Below are 22,547 nucleotides of genomic sequence, written 5' to 3' on the forward strand. Positions count from 1 at the left end.
GGTTGCAAAACTCTTCAGACAACCAACCTCATTTCAGTCACCATTCATAAAATTAAAAAGGAATCAGTAGTTTACAATCTGAAAATCTGGGTATGGTGGCACATACCTGTAATCCCAATATTTGGGAGACTGAGATAGGAAGACTGTAGGCTCAAAGCCAGCCTCAGCAACTTAGTGAGGTTCTTTGCCACTTAGCATAGACCCTGTTTGCAAATAAAAAATAAAATAGGGCTGGGGGTATAGCTCAGAAGTAGAATGCTCTGGGGTTCCATCCCCAGTACCCACCCACCCCAACACACTCACACTCTGTGAAAAGATCGCAGAAACTCTAGAGCTCTAGACCAACATTTTCGGATTATGTGCACTAAATAAACTGAGTCTTAAATGACATAACTTTTCAATGTGATTAAGACAATTAACGGTACAACTATGGTAATGAACCCATGGGCATTCTACCTCTGAGCTACACCTCCAGCCTTTATTATTTTTTATTTCGAGTTGCTGAGGTTGGCCTTAAATCTGGGATTCTCCTGTCTCAGCATCCCAAGTACTGGTATTACAGGCATGGCCACCCCATCTGGCTCAAAATAATAGAGTTTGAAGAGAAACACAGTTTCAACATTTGTATTTAACAAGTCACTTGTCTTCTATGAGAAGACAATTCTTTAACCTAAAAGTCAGGATAAAATGAGAATGGTAACTAGCCTGTAAATTTGGAAATGATCTAGGGTAAAGAACCTAAAACATTTCCTTGCTATGGAGCTTTGAAAAGATTAGGGATAAATTGTAAAATTTGTTCTTTTTTTTAACAGCATAGACCTTCCATCATTAATTTGTACTTCTTTGATGTTATTTCTGTTGTAAGCAGAACGTGTTTATACATTTAGCTATTTATGTGAAGAAGGGGAATGCCTTCAAAATTGTTCTAATTTAAAATTTTTGACCTTCAGGAATACTTTAATTTTAATATTTCAAGATTTGATGCAAAAATCTGAATCTGTCCTATTTATGACTTCTTAAGACATTTCCTTCTTAAATGCTTTGAGGTTAAGAAATAAAAATGGCTCATTTTTTGAGACTGAAACATGCATAGCAGTGTGTGATGTTTGGGCTACAGTAAAGAAAGTATAACTCATTGGATTTAAGGCCTCATATTGTAGGACCAGGAACTTCAGCCCCTGACACCTTATCTAGGTTAGATAAAACTTCTATGTGTCAACTAGGTGTGGTGGTGCATTCTTGTCATCCCAGTACTTGGGAGGTTGAGACAGAAGGATCGTGACTTAGTGAGACCTTGTTTCAAACTAAAGAGTAAAAAATTGTGCTGGGGGTATAGCTCAGAGGTAGAATGCCCCTGGGTGCATCCTCAGTACTGCAGAAACAAAACAAAACAAAACCCCACAAAACACTATGTCAAGCGTGCACTGTGGCATATGCCTGTAATCCTAGTACTTGGGAAGCTGAAATAGGAGGATTTCAGGCTCAATGGCAGCCTCAACAACCTAACAAGACTCTGTTTAAAAAAATTAGAAAAGGGCTAGAGGTATAACCCAGAGGAAGAATGCCCCTGGGTTCAATCCCTAATCACTATGTGTTAACTCACTGCAGTATGTGCATGGGTGTATGGGTGTGTGTGTGTGTATCTGTTTCTGCATCTCTGAACGTAGGTGGATCCATTTACTTACTTACATAGAAAGTACTCTAATTGCAACAGAAAAAGTTTGCCATGATGACTGAGTACAATTGTTCTGTTCAATCTTTTATCTATAATAGCTAAGGTTGCTAACAGTATATTTAGGGTCATTATTTTCAACTGTTTTTTGACACCTAACAATATTATTTTAAGCTCCAGCCAAGTGGATTTCCAATAATTATATAATGTTCTTCAGTAATGATCTGTTGCTTAAGATACACATTCTACTTTACCTTTCAACACGTACTTGATAACCTCTCATTTACTAACAGTAATTGAGGCAAATTCAGTCTCGGCTAATTAAGGGCTCTTGGTACCCCTCATACACGTTATTCTTGATGACATATCAATAGAGTTGGGGTCTATTTTTATTTTTAATTAAACTAACAAAAATGTGCGACTTAAAATACTAGCATGTTTAAGGACATTACAATTACTTTTACAAATAACAAGTCCAATGTTCTACTGAGGATATGCAAAATGACAAAACCTTCAAACCAAAACAGCATGGTCTGAAAGTAAACCCTTGGTCATGTCTGATGCTCAGTATTGAAAGGAAAGTCTATGCAACCCGGACAATTAAACTAGTACATTATTTGAATGTTGGCTGGCTTGGATCCTCTTCAGTTAGTTTCATTTGTTACTACTGCCACATAAATAGTCTTCTAAAGAAGTTCAGCAAAAGAAGAAAAGGTTAAGTGGGGAATATCTTTGAAGAGAAAAAAAAAACTACCTTTATTATGAACTGATATCAAGAACAGTGAAGCTCTGCAGTAAATAGGTCACCAAGTGAAAAAAAATTAAAGCTGTTAAGAAAACATTCCCCTCCCTTCAACAGTTCTGTATATGGTGATTTATTTCCAGGATGGCTCTACCTTATTTTCTCCACAGAATATGTGCTTTCACTCTGCTAGGAAGAAACATAATAGAAATAACATCAACCCAACTTTCTTTTTTTTTTTTTTCTGTTCAACATTTTTGAAAATCACCACATAAGCAAAAAAGTAAAAGAGAACTTGGAAATGAAACATATGTTTGTAAATTTAGAGCAATACCAAGTGGAAAGCAGAAGTTGCTAATATGGTTTCAGTATTTTGTAAAAGAGCCAGCTGGATGGATGATAATTTTTCTACCCCTGCAGGGCATCAAAGCTTTTAGGAAATCATTCTTTTCACACACATTAACACTTAGCTTATTAAAACAGATGATACTTTTATTGTAAAATGGCCTGGTTAGAGGCTGGGAACATAAAGTCAGAAAGATAAGATTTATTTTGACCACCCAATCTGAAGCACAGTGAACGAACCATGGTGGAGACAGTGATGATGTAGCGGGACCTTCTGTAACTGCCACAGCTGAAGTGGCACCAGGAAGCCCGTGAATTGCTGTTATGAAAACATTTGCAGTAACTTGCATAATTAAACAAAACTGCCAGAAAAGCATTTCTAAAATGCAGAGGAAATGTACATAAATAAATACACTTCAAAGAGAACACTCCATTTCAGATTAAGCGCCGTGGTAAGTTATGCAAAGTTGTGTGCAAGCAGAGCCCCGTTTCCTTTGAACTCACTGGTTGTAATCACAAGTGAATGACAACATTGTGATTTTACGTGACTGCTCTCTTAGTTACCTGCACAGACACTCAATAAATGAAACCTGATGATCATGGTATCTAAAGCCACAATCCCACCACCACCACCATGTCTGGTTGTCAGACTTAAACAGAGATCTTTAGATTCATATAAAATGGTAATGTTATATCTTTTAGCAAATATCAGTATTTACATCAGGATAAAAATGTTCGATAACAGTACAGTGGCAGATACTTGGCTTTCTTGTAGCTTATTTCTTTGTTTAGCTGAAGAATATATTGTCTTGCAAAAAAATAAAAAAAACACTTTTGTAGTAGAAACCAAATCCATCACCATGAAATTCTGTTTATGAAAAACTGCTAAGGGAAGTGAAGGAAAGCTATCCTCAGTAACAAACTGATTATCATCCTGCTTGTTATAACTAACCTCAGAAAGTGGTTGAGACCCTCATTCTGACAGTTTTCATGTAGAAAAGGAAGCTCATTAAGGCTTTCTTCAGAAGTCAAAGGAATATAAAAATTATCAACCATATCAACTGAATAGAAGAAAAAGATTAAAAAGGAGAGCCTACTTTGTAAACATACCATAAAAACTGTAACTTTCTCTTTGCAATCTACCTTTACTGCAAGCATGCTTCACAAAGGTAACTACTTACATCAAACAACTTTTCTATATACATTTCTTCATTGACCTTTTCTCGAAGAATATCCTGGTTCTGCCGAACAAACATAATATAGGTGTCTGCCAGATCCATTCCTGGTTTCTGTTGAGAGAGAAAAGCAGTGAAGGAAACAACATCAGGTCTCATTTATGAAATCAATATGGAATGACATCCTCATTTTGAAAATGAGCCTAGTAAAATATGCCAAGTCAGCAGTGAACATTTTTCATAGATTTCACAATTATAATAATTAAACTTTAATATTTATGTTCACTCCTTGAAGTAATACTATTATTATTAAGATCACTAGAAATATAGGGTTATAAAACTGTAGATATCTTTTTTTTTAGGTGATTATTGTGAAAGGTCAATGTGCCAGATGGCATGGTGGTATATGCCTATAATTCCAGTACTTAGGAGGCTGAGATAGGAGGATCACAGGTTTAGAAACAATCTCAGGTTGGGCGTGGTGGTGCAGGCTTGTAATAAGCGCGCTTGGGAGGCAGTGACAAGAGGATCGCGCAAGTTCGAAGCCAGCCTCAGCTACTTAGTGAGGCGTTCAGCAACTTAGTGAGACCCTGTTTCCAAATAAAATATAAAAAAGGTCTGGGAGTATAGCCTGGAGGTAGAAAGCCTCTGGGTTCCATCCCCAGTACCACCAAAAAAAAAAAAAATTTTTTTTTCTCACACACAATTATTTCCTAATTGTAACTATAAAATTATAACATATTATTGCCTCTTCCTGATTTATCAATAATATTAAAATATTATCTTTCCGTGGGATACTTCTTTTCACTACTAGAGGTGTTTGAGGAATATAAACTAAATTTTCTTATTAAGCTGAATAAAATATTGTTAGAATGATATTGGGCAGAAACGAGTTAACATATACTAAGTAAAACAAAACATTCTATGAATTATCAACTGCTTCTACTCATTTATTAATACCCTACAATGTTATTTTTAGAAATGCAACGACAATATTAATGAGCTGGTTTCTTATGTAGAACTGAAGAGTTGAATCAATTAACATTCCAAAATTACCTAAAAGTTTCTGTTTTGTAATGTTAGAGGAGGTAGAGTTCTTAGCATTAGTTCTCCTTCATTCAGACTACAAAGTAGGACTAGAAGGAATAAAGCCTGAATGGCTGTTAAGGAGTTTTTCTTTCCAACTTACAATTAGTTCTTTCTTGACTTTTATACAGTTCGACTAGATAATGAAAATGATTATCTGGCTCATCTACACTTGGGGTTGGTTATAACCTGGGCTGCGTTATTTGATTGGAGTATGGCATTAGTGAGAGAAAGAGAGTGAAAGAATGACCAGATAAAATAGGTAACTTTGCATCATTTCCTGTTCATAGAAAGCATTTATAACCTTTGTCAACAGACCTTGCAAAATTAAATGTTGCAAGAGTAGGTGAACAAGTATATGGATCGCTTAGCTACTAATACTTCTGGAAAACCAACTCAAGCTGTACACAGAGTAATGTTAACAGCGTGGTAACATGTTCTTAAGTGAAAGAAAGCCTATGCCACTTTTTTAGGGGGAGAAAATCAGTAATATTTTATATACCACAATAAAGCTGTCCATCTTGTAAGCAATGTATAATATAGGCAATGAGCTATTTTACTTATTTTATTGATTTGTTTATTGATAGTGGTACAGGGGATTGAACCCAGGGGCATTCTGAGATGCATCCCAGCCCTATTTTTAATTTGGAAACAGGATTTTACTAAGTTTCTGAAAGCTTCACTGAGTTGCTGAGGCTGGCCGTAAACCTGTGATACTCCTGTCGAAGCCTCTTAAGTACTGGAATTACAAGTGTGTGTCATCATGCCTGGCTTATTTATTCATTTACAACAATTATTTTGAATTTGTATAAAGTTCATTTTGTGTACTAAGGATCATTTCAATTTCTTATTGCTCTTATATTTAGCATAAAGGGAAATACATACAACATAAGCTCAAGAATTTTTATAAGATAACCCTGATATATTAAAATTAGTTAAATTTTGAAATAACAATTTATTTATTTACTTATTTTTACTATGGGTGAATCCAGGGGCAATATACCTCCAAGCTACATCCCCAGCCCTAGTTTTCTTTTTATTTTGAAACAGGGTCTTAGTTGTAGAGGGCCCAAGTTGCTGAGGCTATCCTTGAACCTGTGATCATCCTGCCTCAGCCTCCCAAGTATGGGGATTATAGGCATACACTACAAAAATAAAATGTCTTCAGTGGTCTCCTATTCAAGAGTACCCATACATAATATCAGTAATATACACTAATACCATTGCTAATAGATTCATTCTTTCACTATTTTTCTTCATATTCCTTATGACCAGTGTTTGAAAGCTTAAGTAATTGCAGGATAATGAATAAAAACCCTTGTTGTTTTGTTTTTAGGGGAAGAGAGTAAGTCTTATACATCAGTGGGTTTTTTTTTTTTTTAGTAAAGAGGCAAAGGAATTTGCACAAAGATACTTGGATAGCAACTAACCTGTAAGATAAATATTTCTCTGTCTCCCAAACTTTGTCAAAACACTGAAAATGAACATGCAGAAAGAATACTGCCCTAGAACAAAAATGACACAAGGACAAATTCCTATACTTAATAGCAAATTAGCTCGGTGTCTGAGTTTCAGCCAGGTTCCCAGAAACAAGACGCTGTGATACACAGAATACCAACACAGGGCACAGCCCCGCTAAGCCAGGAGCTGAGAGTAGACCAATGAGAGGCTTGCCTTCTCACTGTTTCCCTCACCCCAACCCAACTTTTACTCCCATCTATCAAAATAAAACTACACGGTTTAATCTAGTCAATCACTTGACCCATCAAACTCAATGGATGCCAAATTTATAGCCAACAAGAATGAAGAATAATGGTTTTACAAACCCTTGCCATGAGCACAAGGGTCATTTCTTTTCTACTTTATTAATCACTTCCAAGATAATACTAGACATCATGAAACATTGTCTAGGAAGAGTTTACCTTTCAGCCTCTAAAACCAACAAACACTTAACAGATTAAAGCCTAGAAGAAAGTAAACTGCTATGCCCTACTAGCAGAATCAAAGGATATATTACTGAAATCTATAAGTTGAGACAGTCTCATAACTTTATAGGGACATAAAAACTCTGCATGAGGTATAAGGCAAACCTCATTTACAACTTTGTTTTAACAAAGTGTTTTCTCTTTGTGTAATCTCATTTTTTCTCTCTTTTGGCGCACTGAGACTCACTTGCCTAGAAAACAAAACTAGACTTCTTACAGTCCTCATTAGCATTATTTTTTTCCTTTATCTTTGAGCTGTTTACCTATTCTTGAAACTGTGACATATGGGAATTTCACACCTAGTGAATATATTTTCATGTAGCTGTGGCATGAGACTATAATCATTAAAAGAATATACACAAGTAAAAGTAGCTGTAACAGCTGGTGACATTTACCAATTAGAGTTCTAGTTCTTTAAAACACTTTATCCTTCATTTGGTGTATGAAGGGTAATTATCTCTGATAAATTGCTGAAAAAGATGTAATTTTCCTTTTAAACAGTTTCGCTGTACAGTACAAATGTGTTTGGATAGAAGACATTATTGCTGGTTCAATGCTCCTTTGTGCTGACTTGTTTCATGGCAGGAAAATTTACACACTTTCAAAGTCACTGCATCTAATTCCATTATGAAATGTTATCTTATTACGGAATGGAATAGAGTTAAAAAACAAAACACAAGCTTAGCATACTGGTGTGTGTGTGTGTGTGTGTGTGTGTGTGTGTGTGTGTGTGTGTGTATGAAAAGAATGCATTTGGTTGCATTGTGGAGGCAAAATATAGCTGCCAATTGTGGTACGAGTTGGTGCCTAACACCTGTGTCAAAGGGGCGGCAGCTAAGCTCCAACAACTGTGGGTTTGGGTGAGTTTCTATCAAGAATATGGGATCCTAGAAAGCTCTATTTAGTGATCTCTTCTAACCTGGTAATTAAATGGTAGTTTTCTTAGTGAATATGAGAAAATAACAGAAACGACATAGTCAACACTCTGTGTATTAAATGCCATTCAGGTACAAGGCATGGTTTTTACATGATTCCATTTAAACTCCCGAGATCCCCAGCTCACTGTGTGCTAACTTCTCTATCTTGCATATTAAGGTACCCCCCCCCTATCAAAAGAGAAGTTCTTAAACTACATTTAATCTAACCAGAAAAGAACAGAGTTAGGCTAACTCTGAACTACATTCTGATGTGAGACCACAATGCACCAATAAAAGTATATGTAAAACAATTATAGAAAAGAGATACAAAGATCTAAAAGATTTCTGACCCTCTCCACCATAAGCATGACAAAATCAATAACTATGGAAAAGAAAGGAAGTATAGTAAGGCGCGTTCCTCTGACACTGGTTGTGTAAGTAATCGAATACATCAGTTAATGAGTTTAAGGAAGGGAGCAGACTCCAGCAAGTTTTTTCAAGCGTTAATTATTAGTTAACCTAGCAAGATGAACATGCTGCTTAAAAAGAGAAGAAAGAAAATTCCTCGTTAATTATATGCTGCAAACGTTCTTGCTTCCTGCTGCTGCACCTAATCCCACAGGTGTGAGTGTTCTCTGTCCCCATTCACGGGTAGGTGGGTGCAACACTGCAGTCATTTCTCACAGAAACAGATTTAGCTACAGAAGCAGCCGCTTAACCTTCCACTGGAGGTTAACAATACACTAGAAAAACACTGTCACGGTGACTGTGTAACAAGGAGGCACATTTTAAAAATATCCTATTCCAGTCTCGGAGATGAACTAGAGACTACAGCATAATTAACTTCATTTAAAAGTATACTTCTCAACACTTAGAAGAACTTGCCTGGAAGAAATAATCAAGAGTGAAAGTGTGAAATCTTCGTTTATGATCTGCACGTTTCATCAATAAAATACTGCATCTGCTCATTTATTACCATTTTTAAAACGCGAATCTTGTAACATAGAGACAAGAGCCTGTCTCCTAAATCTGAAACTATAGTGGGGACATGGTCTGGTTCACATCTGGAATTTGAGATTCCACATTTAAAAGTGACCTTCAGGGGACAAAAGACATACTTCTACACCTACATAATCTACCTTATGTATCCTTAAAAATAAAAGCTTATTTCCACTGTTTAATATATCCTCTATTAATAAGGCATTTATATATCGATTTCCGTATTTCTGTATTTTGGTGAAAAATGTTCTAAAACTTTTCAAAAGTATTTGTAATCATTTAAATAAGTTACATGTTCTCGGGGGCTGGGATGTAGCTCAGTGGCAAAGCACTTGTCCTCCAAGTGTGGCACCCTGGGCTCAAGCCCCAGTTTCAAAAAGACAAAAAATAAATATTTTACATGTTCTCACAAACTTAAGAAATGTAAGTTTTTTTGTACACTCATGGTGATGGTATTGTAAAAAGTACACATAGATTTATCAAGTCTCCTACAAAGTAGAATTATTATCTTGTATACAAACAAAAGGTCAAAAGAAAATACATGTGATTGAAACCTTTAAACAAGAGCAATGGAAGCTTAAATATTATATAAGCCATCTGGGAAGAGGAATAGTTCATAAGAAAGGGGGGGAGAAATTTATACAGCATGATTCATAAAGATATGGCTATTTCAAGATTTTCTTATTTTTTTAAATAGTGAAGGAAAAATTCTTATTGAAAAAAATTCCAAATTTTTGAGCAAGAAGTGTCCACAAGTCACCTTTTCCCTTGTTAAATAGTATTCAAGATTCTATTAAGTAATACCATTAAGTAACACTGTTATGCATTTGTTTTTGGCTCCAAACTGAGAAGTAGAAAATTCTGAATTAAAGATGTTGGCAGTCATATCCTTTAGAAAACACCTTTTTAGAGTTGGAGCATGTGACATGTATGTGTATTTCATCTAGTCCTGCATGTCCAAGGGACAGCATTCCATTATTTCAGCGTTCTTGCTCTGGATAAGGGTCGTCTTGCTTCTAATTGAGCACACTATAGCAGGCAGAATACCCCATGGTGCTCTGAGCTATCTGATATTAGACTCTGCCCTAATTAATACTTCTCTAACTCAGGATGACACATAGATTTCACTCTTAGACCAAAGCTTTACACTATTTCTTCGAAGTAGTGACATAATTTATATATTCATAGATCTAGAAACAGTTGGTATAAGCATTTGTATGTTCAAACAGTTTTGATGTATCACTGGGGAAAATTCATCCAAAGAGGATGTTAGTTTATATATTAAGGGGAACACTGAATCATAACTTAAGATATTAGACTGAAAAGGCAGATTGTTTTTTGACTGAGATTTATGAGTTTACTGTGCTTCGCCATTTGAGCCTATGGGCATCTAGTATCTTTTTGTTAATTCTAATCTATCATAAGGATCACTAATATCTCCTTTTGAGGAGCTGGTTGCTGATACAGTAGTACCTAATAAAATGGTAAGAGGCATATCACATATGAGCTTCACAGTATTATAAACACGAGTAATGTGGGGCGTGGTGGCGCACGCTTGCAATCCCCGCGCTTGGGAGGCTGAGACAGGAGGATCGCACAGGTTCGAAGCCAGCCTCAGCTACTGAGAGAGGCTTTCAGCAACTTAGTGAGACCCTGTTTCCAAATAAAATATAAAAAATAGGTCTGAGAGTATAACCCAGAAGTAGAAAGCCCCTGGGTTCCACCCCCAGTACCACCAAAATAAATAAATACAAGTAATGATCATAATGATGGCAAAAGTATTAAATCTCTCAGTTTACAACAATGTCCATTAACTTCCCCCCAATATATCTATAATATCTATAGTCATTATGTTGTCCATTATACAAATTACATGAAGTTCTGAAGAAGTGAAATTTAAGTGCTGTGGATGTTATTTTGCTTTTAGCTTTTGACAGACTGGGATAGATCGACTCGGCTCAGTTTGGAACCTGTGGAACTTTAGATTAAGGGAGGCCCAAGGGCGCTAGCATGTCAGTGGCAGAGGCAGAGCATGAGTTGACTTTATGTAAGAAAGAAGAATAAGGACCAAGAAAATGAAGAACCACACACTTATTGGGAAGTGTGATGCACAAGCCCCTGCCCGCTTTTCCCAGGGCCAGAGTCTGAATCTGGTCCTGGTGTGCACATCTCTCTCCGGGGAGTTATTCCCAGTGGGCTCCAGTCCCCAAGTTCTGCCAGGCTCTCCTTCTGACGTAAAGCATTGAGTGTTCAGGTGTAGTAAACAGTATCAGAAGCCAGTAAAGAAAGGGAGAAAAGGCAAAAACACCAGCGTCACTGAACCGACTGATTGCACCTTTCAGAGTTACTACTGAGATAAATGCAAGGTACTTCCTATCCTAAACTAAAAGGACATCATTGAAAAGAAATCTGGGTTTTCTTTTAGAAACTGTTCCATTGTGGAGTGGGAGTGGCAACTGCAAAGGTTGGGGCTTGGGGGCGGGAAGCCTCACTCTGAATAGAAGTAACAATAATCCCACTGATTTTAACATGCTTTACATTAACAAAGCATGTTCACACTGATATACTCTTTGCCTCTCCTTCAGAACCTGGTGAGGGAGCCATCCAGGGATTATATGATTCTTGTTTTTATACAGAAGGAAAAAAGAATACCATAGGCCAGGCAACTAATGTAGGCCAAGGAGGAACTCGAACTTGGATTCTAGACATGCTCTTACAGTAGGGAGTTTTGTATAGCAGAGAGTTGGGTTTGAGCTGCATTTTTTATAGTAGTGAGCTTAGAGTAGTTTAGCCACAGGTTTGTACAATAGAAACTTGGGTTTGAGGTGCAATTTTGGAAGTTCAAAAATTAGAAATCTTTAGCAAATATCATAAAGAAGGGAGATTACTTGAAAGAATTACTAATTGAGGTAGCAGAACACTGACACTGAACTTGTTATTCTTTCCTTTTAGACTTTTTCCTTCTTCCAGAATTATATGTTTTTTTTTTTAATTCATGAGCCATTTTTTTTTACAGATAAGGAGCTTGAGTTCTATGAGGGGCCCTTAAGAATCCTGGCTGCATCTACAGGAGAAATGAAAAGGATGTGCTGCTCCTAAATTTGTGATTTGTCCACAATAATACAGATAGGCTTGATGAATGTTAATTTTCTAGAACCTAGACACTAGGTTGTATAATACAAATAATAATGTATAATAACTAATATTATTGGGCACTAATTCCCCCCTAGAAACCCTAAAAAGTGCTTATTTGCAATTAGATTATAACAGATAAAATTGTATCTTCATTTAATGAACAAAGAAATTGGTGTCCAAGCCAGGTATGATGGCACATGCCTGTAATCCCAGTATTTATCAGGCTGAGAGAGGAGGATTGCAGGTTACAGGCCATCCTGCAGAAGCTTAGTGAGACCCTGCTTCAAAATAAAAAGTGCTAGGAGTATAGCTCAGAGGTCGAACATCTCTGGGTTCAATCCTGACTATCACACACTCACACACACACACACAATGCACAAGGTCACACTTACACTAAGCAAAATGACTGAGCAAGGATTCTAACACAGGCAGTCTATTTGTACAGCCTGTTTGTAACCCTCTGTTGTACAGCTTCGAAAGCTCCATGCTACTTGATTTTTAATTATAAAATTTTTATTTTGCAAATCGACTACCCCATATATTATTTCACATGACTTTCACGCAACTTTTTGGCATACATTGCTTTCAGTGCCATCCTACTTATATTTAGAGTTAGGCAATATTTTATCATTGTTAGTTTTAGATTAGTACTTTAATTCTACTGGATTTTTGGTTTTGACCTAGTATACCCGTCTATAAAGCCAACATGAACATTTTCATCCTGGTCCTGTACTTAAAGTGTCAGGTCTGGGTTCCTTTCTCATAAGTCATTGTGGGGACAGAGTGATCCTGTGCAAGTCTTGTTTTTTATTTTTTAATTTTCAAAAATATGTCTGAGGTCTTCTCCAACAGGAAACCCCCAGAACTCTATAATGGAGCCATGGCCTACATAACTCCAATAGGATCCCACTCCAGGATAGTGCTGTTTAAGGTTTAGGAACATGAATTTCTCCTTCTTTACTTACTAGTAATATCACTTAACTTTGTAGATAATTTTCACTTGTAGAATCAGGATTTTTATTTATTTGCTTTTAAAACAATTTCCAATAAGTGACTGTATCCCAAGAAACTATCTCCCCTTCTCCACAGAAATTTTTTCGAGCTCTTTATTCTCATCATCTTGTCCAAGACATTTTTAGGCTCCATCGTCTCTTGGATGGACTGGAATAGATATCAAGAATCCACAAAATGAAAGACTCATAGTTATCAGGCCTAATGCAGGTTATATACTTCATCTACTTATTTTACAGATGACTAAACTGAGGTTAATTAAGATAATACCCAAGGCCATAAGTTAATTCAGTGACATAGAGATTTATAAAAGAAATGAAAACTCAGCTATTAACTCATGTGCTTGTGTTCTTTTTCTTTTTTAGAGTGTGTCTGACTATTGTCGGGCTAGCCTCAACCTTAACATCCTCTAGCTGCAGCCTCCCATGTAGATGGAATAAAAGGTGTGTACCATGGCATCTGGCCAGTACATGTAAAAATATAATTTTTATTTTAGAATAATTTTAGATACACAAAAAATTATGCAGATAGTACAGAGTTTCCATACACTCTACACCCAATCTCCCTTCTTACTGGCAACTTATATCAGAGTGATACTTGTGTTACAAATAATAAACATATATCAATACAGTATTAACTAGAGTCCACACTTCATTCAGATTTCCTTACTTTAACCTAATATTCTTCTTCTGTTCCATGACCTTATCTAGAAACCATGTTACATGTGGTCATTAAGTGTCCCGAGACTCTTCTTCCTGGGCCACTTTCTCAGTCTCCTTGCTCTGGATGACTTTGAGGCGTGTCTCAAAGACTCTGCAACCTCTTCTCTATTGACATGTGTCTGATGTTTTTATCCTCATTAGTGCTACAGGTCTTTCAGAAAAAGATCATAGTGATGAAGTATCATTTTCATCACGACACCTCAAGGATAAACATCATCAAGGTGATGTATTACTGTTGGTGTTGATTTGTATCTTTCAACTGAGGAAGCATCTGTCATGTTTCTCCACTGTGAACCTCTTCTCCCCACACCTTTCCCATGTGATATTCCTTGGAAGAAATTTCTCTGAGCAGCCCACACTTGAGTAGGGAAATTTGTTCTACCTTCTTGAGGGATAAGTATCTATATTTATTATTTGGAATTGTTCTGAATTGGATATTTGGCTTTTGTCTCCCATTTATTTATTCAATCATTTATTTATATCAATATGAATGTATATATATTTTATACTTTCAGTTATAATCCAACGCTACCTTAATTATCTGAATGCCCAACTTGTAAAGCATAGGCCACTGAGAATTCCTTCAGCTGCCTCTTGATCCCTCTGACATACCTTCCATCACTCTGGTGTTTGGGAAACTTCCTTAATTTCTGACAGTAAATGATGCTCCAAGTTCATTTCAAGTATTTTATAGCATCAGCCATTCCCCAAGGAGCCATAATTACTGGACATAGAAACCGAGTTCTAGGCGCTACCTGTATTTGTTGCTACTAAGGTATTATAGCCTCTGGGCTCTCTCAGCTTACAGAACAAGGAAAAGTACATGAGTATATCAGTTCATGCATAACCATGTATCAACAAGTGTTATTATACATTAACAGCTCTATCCAGGTGAAGCTGAAGACAAGTCCACATGGGTGTCTCCACCACCATTCCAGGATCTTCTAGCCTTCTCCTTTCTCTCCTTCTTTACCCCAGTGAGAACTGGTACCCACCAATCATCATCCATTTATTTAATTCCACTGTATATGTGGTTCTTATGAGTTGTTAACTTGTGGAGAAAAGCTTTGTCAACAAGAGAACAATGCTCCTTTATTAAATTCCTTTCCCCTTTATTCTTACAAACACGGCTCACTTTCAAAGGTATATAGAGCAGTACTTTCTCATCTACTCCTTTCAGGGATGTGATTTTAAGTATTTACAATGATTGTTTTATTAGTTTCCTTCCCATCTTGGGATGCTATGATAAGCTCTTTTTTTTTTTTTTTTTTTTTTTTTTTTTTTTTTTTTTTTTTTTTTTTTTTTGGTGGTACCAGGGGTGGAACCCAGGGGCTTTTCTACCTCCAGGCTATACTCCCAGACATATTTTATACTTTATTTGGAAACAGGGTCTAAGTTGCTGAGAGCCTCACTAAGTAGCTGAGGCTGGCTTCCAACCTGTGCGATCCTCCTGTCTCAGCCATCCAAGAGTGGGGATTACAGGTGTGAGCCACCATGCCTGGGCAGCTCATTTTTTTTCAAGATCATATACTCGGGTTCACGATCATATATTTGGGTTCACTCTTTGTGCTGTAAAGTCAGGTTTTTCAGATTGTACAGAGTATCATGTATGTACCATGACAGTTTCATTGCTCAAAAAAACTTCTTTCAATCACCAATTCAAGTCTCTTGACATTGAATCTGGCAATGGCTAATCTGTTTATACACATTATTTATATTATTATTATTATTAATTATTATTATTATTATTACCTTTTGTGGCACTGGGGATTGAGCCCAAGGGCATTATACCTCTGAACTACACTCACGGCCCTTTCTTAACTTTTTTTTAAAAAAAATTGAAAGGGTCTCACTAGGTTACTGAGAGTCTCACTAAATTGTTGAAGCTAGCCTTAAACCTGTAATCCTACTGTCTCGGTCTCAAAAGTACAGAGATTATGTGCCACTATGTCTGCTTATAACCTTTATAGTTTTATATTTTATAGAATTTTATATAAATGAAATCATACAGTATGGAGCCTTTTCAAATGGACTTATTTTAACAGTATACATATAAGATCCATCTGTTTATTCAGTGTCCTGAGAGTATCTTTCTTTCTTTCCTTTTTTTTTTTTTTTGCTGAATAGTATTCTATTACATGGACCTAACACTGCCATTTACTTAATGAAGGATGTTTTTGGTTGCTTCCAATTTTGATAGTGAATACAACTGTCTTGAACATAGTGTATAATATATGGTGTGGACATATATTTTCAAATCCCTTGGATAAAAACTTGGGTCATGACTGGTGCAGTGTATGGTAAGATTATGTTTGGGTTTGCAAGAAGCTGCCAAACAGTCTCCAGAGGGGCTGTGTCATTTTTTATTTCCTGCCAGCAATGAATGAGAAATCTTCACTCAGAAAACAAAAATGTTACATCCCTCAGTTCTTCATCCTGTTCCACAGTTCACACCACAGACACAAATGGAAACTCCAAGTCTTCAGACAGAATGATGAGAAATAAAAATAAAATGTTCATAGAACTCTTCAGACTTATCAAGAAAAGAACCCAAAATTTTAAATGGGCAAAAGAGCTGAGCAGATACTGCAACAAAGATATGAGATATCAAATAAGTATGAAAAGGTGGACAGTATCATTTGTCATTAGGGGAATGCAAATTAAAACAAGGTGAAACCATCTCCACCTATTAGAATGGCAAAAAAATTGCTTTTTTATGTTCTTTAGATTTTAAAAAAGTTATTAATTGGTGCATTGTAGTCATACATCTTAATGGGATACAGGATGGTGGAGATATATATGCATACATCACCCAATTAGCCCTTACCCAATTCCCACCCCATTCCTTCCCCGTCCCTCCTTCTCATGTTTGACTTAGTGATTGATATTGCTATGTTTGTTAAAGTACCTCATGTGCATTAGAGAATGTCCCTCTTCCCCCCTCCCATCTCCTCAGTTAGGTCACCTTATTTGCTCATCTATAGTATCTCCTTCTTCATCTAGCGTTCTTCTTATGACCCATTTTCTCCAGAGCTTTCACATATTAGGGAGAGGATCCGTTTTCTTATTTTTTGTGACTGACTAATCTCACTTAACATAATGAAAATTTTAGATACACATTCTTTAACAACTATATATTTTTGCAAATATTGTGGCTTGGATTTTCAGTCTCTTCACAGTACAAAGTAGTGTACTTCGCAGTTTTTTTTTTTTTCCTTTTATAGGTCATGTTTTTGGTGTTTCATCTAAAAATTCATCACCATACCTAAGGTCATATATATTATCTCAAATATTCTAGAAATCTGACAACTTTACATTTTAAAGGTGGGGCAATGGTGCATCTAGAATTAATTTTTGTGAACAATGAGCCAGTGTCCATTTTTCTTGTGAGATTCTCCTTAAGAGACTGCTTCAGAGAGGCAGATTTGCTGGAATTGGAGTATAAGCAGGAGTAATGGCCAACAGGACCCCATAGTATTCAAGTTGATACTCGCAGGCATCCATTATAGTAGAGTAATATCCAGATCTGAGGGAAAAAGTCTCTTCTGATAATCTGCAATGGGCAGGCCACATGTAAGGTATGTTCTACTCTGAAGGGTAACTTGATTGAGTAGTGACATTGGTAAACTAGAATTCATCTAAAAGGGCGATTGGCATGAGAAAGAACCTGGGTGTGATGGCTGTAGCTGTGCTTATGATGATCTGTCTATCAGCTTATCTCTTTTATGCCTGAACTGTGAACATATATAGGTAAGAAGTGTGTATGTTCTTCTTGTTCGCCCAGCACCCAGCACTTATTATGTGTAAAATATGTAGGTAATTGGTGGATTCTGTGAAGAAATTGAGGATGTTTAATCCAAAGAATATGATTTCCTCAGATACTACATGCCCTTGAATAGCTACTGTATCCCTTGGGAAAAGAAGGCATGGTCACTATCATCACACATTTGGAGAGCTACCATGCGGAAGAATGATTGAAACCAGGATGAATAGAATTCACAGATGTTCAGAATTTCAGCTCTTCTTACTTGAGACAAGGCTGCATGATGGTGAGTCTACATTCTCTGCAGTCATTAAACAGAACTCAGAAGAATCTCCAGGGGGAATCTTAGAGGGAGTTTTCTATACTAAGAAGGAGAGTAAGCACTTTCTCTCTTGACTTGAAATTCAATGGGGGTATAAAGGGCCTATTATAGGGTCAAGTTAAGAACTTCAAAAGCTCTAAAAACATAAGGAATTATTGTGTCTCATTCTATCTGTGTGCAAAGATGTCTCTGGTAGTCTTGATTTTCTGGGGATCATTTTTTTTTTTTTGCAGTACTGGGGATGGAATCCAGGCACATTCTAACTCCAAGCTATACCCCTAGCCTTATTTTTTATTCTTTATTTTGAAATAGGGTTTCACTGAGTGGCAAAGGGCCTCAGTAAGTAGATGAGGCTGTCCTCGAACCTGGATCCTACTGTCTCAGCCTCCCAAATTCTGAGATTACAAGTGTGTGCCACCATGCCAAAGCTCTCTGGGAATCATTTTAAAAATAAAAAAAGCCCCCTCCAAAGATCTGGACACATGATGTTTCTCAAGCACAAAATGATGACTCATATTCCACCTAGATTTAAATTTTAGGTTTTTGTTCATTATGCTTTTTTTACTTGAATCAAACACAAGCCAAAGGATGTAATTAAACAGAGTACTTTGGGCCTCTATCAAGCATATGTATGATAATAGAATTTAAAGCAAAAACTAATTTAATAGAATGATCAAATTAAAAAATGCTATACTAAATTCTTCATTATATCTACCATGTGAACTGTTTCATCATAACCAAGTAAGATTTGGATTTCTGCTCACAGTATCCCAACTTTTGAGTAAATTTACAGGTCATGAAATATTTTTCAAGTTTTTCATAAAAAACAAATGTTAAGGTGACTATTGACTTGTAATATCTTTGTATATAGAAAACAAGCTCTTTGACTTAACTTGTTCATCTTTAATTTTATTTATTTATTTATTTATTTATTTATTTAATTTATTTTTAGTACTGGAAATTGAACCCAGGGGTGTTATACGTCTGAGCTACACCCTGAGCCCTTTTTCTTTTTTATATTGAAACAGAGTCTTCCTAATTTGCTGAGGCTGGTCTCAAACCTATGACCCTTCTGTCTCAGCCTTCTAAGTACTGGGATTATACAGACATATGCCACTATGCCCAGATTTATTGTTATGTTAACTCTGTTACTGGTTTCAGGTAATAGGAAAGAAAAAGACATGTTTGATTTTTTTCTGTAAAGAGTGTGTGGCATTTTCTATTCCATCCTGTAATGTTATAAAATCTGTCTGTAACTCAAGTTTCACATTCTCATAGTGTGGTGTGCTCACCTCAACAGCTCCAAGTTACAACGGAAGAAAGTGCACTGAAACAACCTTGCCAAGCCTTGTTACACAGGGTTATGGCTTAAGGAAAATAATCTACTTCCCAAGAGAGCAGTATTGGTTCGAGTATTTGAAATAAACCTGTGATGAAGCATAATTATTAAAAAAAATATGGGTGGGCAGATGAAAACAAATACTTACAGGAACATCGACATATTTTGCAGCTGCTTTCACCTTAAATGGAAAAAAAGATAATTTTGAGAATTATGTTAACTACTGCATAAATATGGTGATACCAGTTAAAAGACAGCAAAGGAGAATTCATTCAAATACTTACAGTGAATGACAGGATGGATGAAAAGAATGTACCTTCATCGTATCTTGACAGCTTAGACAACACCCCTTCCAACACTGAAACAAACTACAACAGAGTTTATGTGAGAATCTAGACTATTGTCTGGGCATATACACTAATAGGACAACAATTTCCCAACTAACTTTTCCCAAGGTATGAAAATCCACAATGAATAAACTGATGGCTGAGATCAGGCTAACCTGAAATACTCTTTACTTTTTTGTTCTGAACATGAACTACAACATACTCCTTGTTGGAAATAATATGCAATTAAAATGTAAAAGAGGAGTCTAGTCACTATCCATGTGAGACCACTTAAACCACTAACTTTAGGTTCATGAGACTATTTCTTAAAACATTTAGCAAGCCGGACTTGGTGGTACCTGCTTGTAATCCCAGTACTTGGAAGGCTGAGACAGGAGGGTGATAGGTTTGAGGCCAGTCTTAGCTATTTATTGAGGCTCTCTGCAACTTTGTGATACCCTCTTTCAAAATAAAATAAAAAATAAAAAATAGGGCTAGGGGTGCAGCTCAGAGGTAGAATGTCCATGGGTTCAATCCCCAGCATCACACACACACACACACACACACACACACACACACACACACACACAATTGCAAGTTTGACTCATACTTCAAGTTATTTTCTGTCACATATTACTTGGTCATTGATTATCTTAGCTTTTTCTACATATGTACAGGAGACTAAATAATTTTTTAAAAGAACAGAAGAACAGATAATGAAAAGGAGGCAGGACATAGCTCTTATGACACTGGAACAAAGTCATTGACAAGCATTTATCAGAAAGTTATTTTCATTGTTACTGTTGTTATACTGGGGATTGAACTCAAGGTCATTCTACTTCTGAGCTATAAGTCTAGCCCTATTTTATTTTGAACCAAGGTTTTACTAAATTGCTGAGGCTGGCTTTAAACCTGTGATTCTCCTATCTCAGTCTGCCAAGTGCTAGGATTACAGGTGTGTGCCACCATACCCAGCTCAAGCAGTTCTAACTGGAACATTAAACAATGATTTCTGCTTAAGAAAGCTTGCACAGTAGTCTGGGAGCTAAAACAGATACACACACCATACAGCACAGTAAAAAGAGCACTAGGCTGAGAATGGATAGTACAACTTCACTAGGCATGATGGGAGGCCAGTCTGAAATCCTGCATCTCAGCCTCAGTTCTTCCATTGGTAAAATACAATTGTTGGAAGTGGGCAGAGAGAGGGTGTGGGATTCAAATTACTCTCAATAATGTTTTGCATTTCTGAAATGTTATATTTCTTTCTTCTTTTTTTCTCTTTGCAGTACTGAGGATTGAAAACAAGGCAGTGTGTATGCTAGGCAAGTGCTCTATCCCAGAGCTATATCCCCATCTTTTTGTAAATTTGAGACAGGGTCTCCCTAAGTTACATAGGCTGGCCTCAAAATTGTACTTTTCCTGTTTCAAAACCGTACTCTTCCTGAGTAGCTCAGGTTCAAGGTGTGCACCATCATGCCTGATATTAAAGTTTCTACAAACTGAAAAATGTTTACTATAATATAGAAATATGGAAAATTTTACTTTATTGATTAGAAACATACTAATATCTGGCATGATGAATAAGGGAAACTAATAAGAAAATGGCCCCACACCGGATGTGGTGGCTCACGCTTGTAATCCCAGCACTTGGTAGGCTGAGACCAGTGGATCGCGGTTCGTGAACAGCCTCAGCTACTTAGTGAGGCCCTTTACAACTCAGTGAGACCCGGTTTCAAAATAAAGAATAAAAAATAGGGCTGGAGGTACAGCTTGGACGTAGAATGCCTCTGGGTTCCATTTTCAGTACCACATAAAGAAAAAAAAAGAAAAATAAAGGATATGGTATCCCCTATCTTTCCTCTTTAGAACTAAAATAATATGCAGTATTGCCAAATTATACACTCCCAGAGGGAAAGTACTGACAAGGTTTTTCAAATACGAAAAGGGAAATTAACGAAGGCTGGTTTTTGTTCACATAGCAGCTTCTTCAACGAAGTGATAATAATTCTAGGGACACAGCTTATTGGTCTCTGGTGACCACAGAGCTCACTGTGAGTGCACAGGAGATAATCTTTTCTCTATGGCTGATCAATTACCGCAAAATAGTTTATGCAAAAGAAACAAAAACTTCCCCATAGGTTTCTCCATCACATCACTGGCGACATGATGTAAGAACACAGAAACATTATCTTGCAAACTGCTGACTAAAGTTTTATTTTCAAAGAAGGAGAATTATGTTCAGTTGGATAGTTATCCTAAGGGATCTAAACAGCAAAAAACACAAAATTACAAATTACTCACAACTGAATGTCAATTTAGCACTTTCTTCCCGCCCATTAGGATTTTTTAGCAATCACAATTGCCTAACTCAACTTGATGTGGTTTGCAAAGACCCAGAAGACCAATACTCCAGGGCTATGTCAGACCAGGGGAAGGGAATTCCAAACTTAATGGCCCTCTGTGGAAAATGCCTTGTCTCTTGAAACTAGATCTTGAGTAAGTGTGTGCTGGGTGATGATCTCATCTGCCACCAAGAGAAATGACAATTGCCATGGTTACCAGGCAGCCCCAGGCATTGAAGGCTCTAGCAGTACACTAGGTTCTTGGTGCCTCCTAGTTAATCCGTGCACACTCATGCAAATGGTGCTGAGGGATAAAGCCAGGAAAAGGCAAGACTCCTGCAACAGGTTTAGCAGGCGTGAGTTCAAGTTTTAGCTCTGCCCTTGTCTGGCTATGACAAGAGCAAGTCATTTCATTCTTCTTGCTTCATTATCCTCATCAATCAGATGGAGAAAATGAGACCTCCTCTGTTCACCTAATAAGGATGGCATGAAGATCAATGGTAATTTACGTGAAAGCACTGTGAAAATGTCCAAATATTAAAGAATTTTAAAGAATTCATGTTATTAGCATACTCGGTTAAGTCACTATGAATCATTTGTTGAAAAACCTGGATATGTTGATCACAAGTTAATTAGGACTGCTTAGTAATAAGGAATAATAAT

At 36.7% G+C, this 22,547-nt stretch overlaps 1 protein-coding gene across 15 annotated transcripts in view; it reads right to left on the reverse strand.

Moving 5' to 3' along the window:
• Positions 1-22,547, reverse strand: part of CADPS2 (calcium dependent secretion activator 2) — a gene marked incomplete at both ends in the record, with an annotated part of 558,610 nt that overhangs the window by 22,637 nt on the left and 513,426 nt on the right. For all 15 annotated transcript variants that reach the window (XM_080700894.1, XM_080700893.1, XM_080700890.1 and 12 more), the window contains 3 exons: positions 3,941-4,048; positions 19,362-19,394; positions 19,498-19,581. In XM_080700894.1, coding sequence (XP_080557020.1) covers positions 3,941-4,048; positions 19,362-19,394; positions 19,498-19,581 — 225 coding nt within the window. The remainder of the gene's footprint in view (positions 1-3,940; positions 4,049-19,361; positions 19,395-19,497; positions 19,582-22,547) is intronic.

Source organism: Muscardinus avellanarius (assembly GCF_963383645.1).
Source record: "Muscardinus avellanarius genome assembly, chromosome: 9".
Classification (NCBI taxonomy): domain Eukaryota; kingdom Metazoa; phylum Chordata; class Mammalia; order Rodentia; family Gliridae; genus Muscardinus; species Muscardinus avellanarius.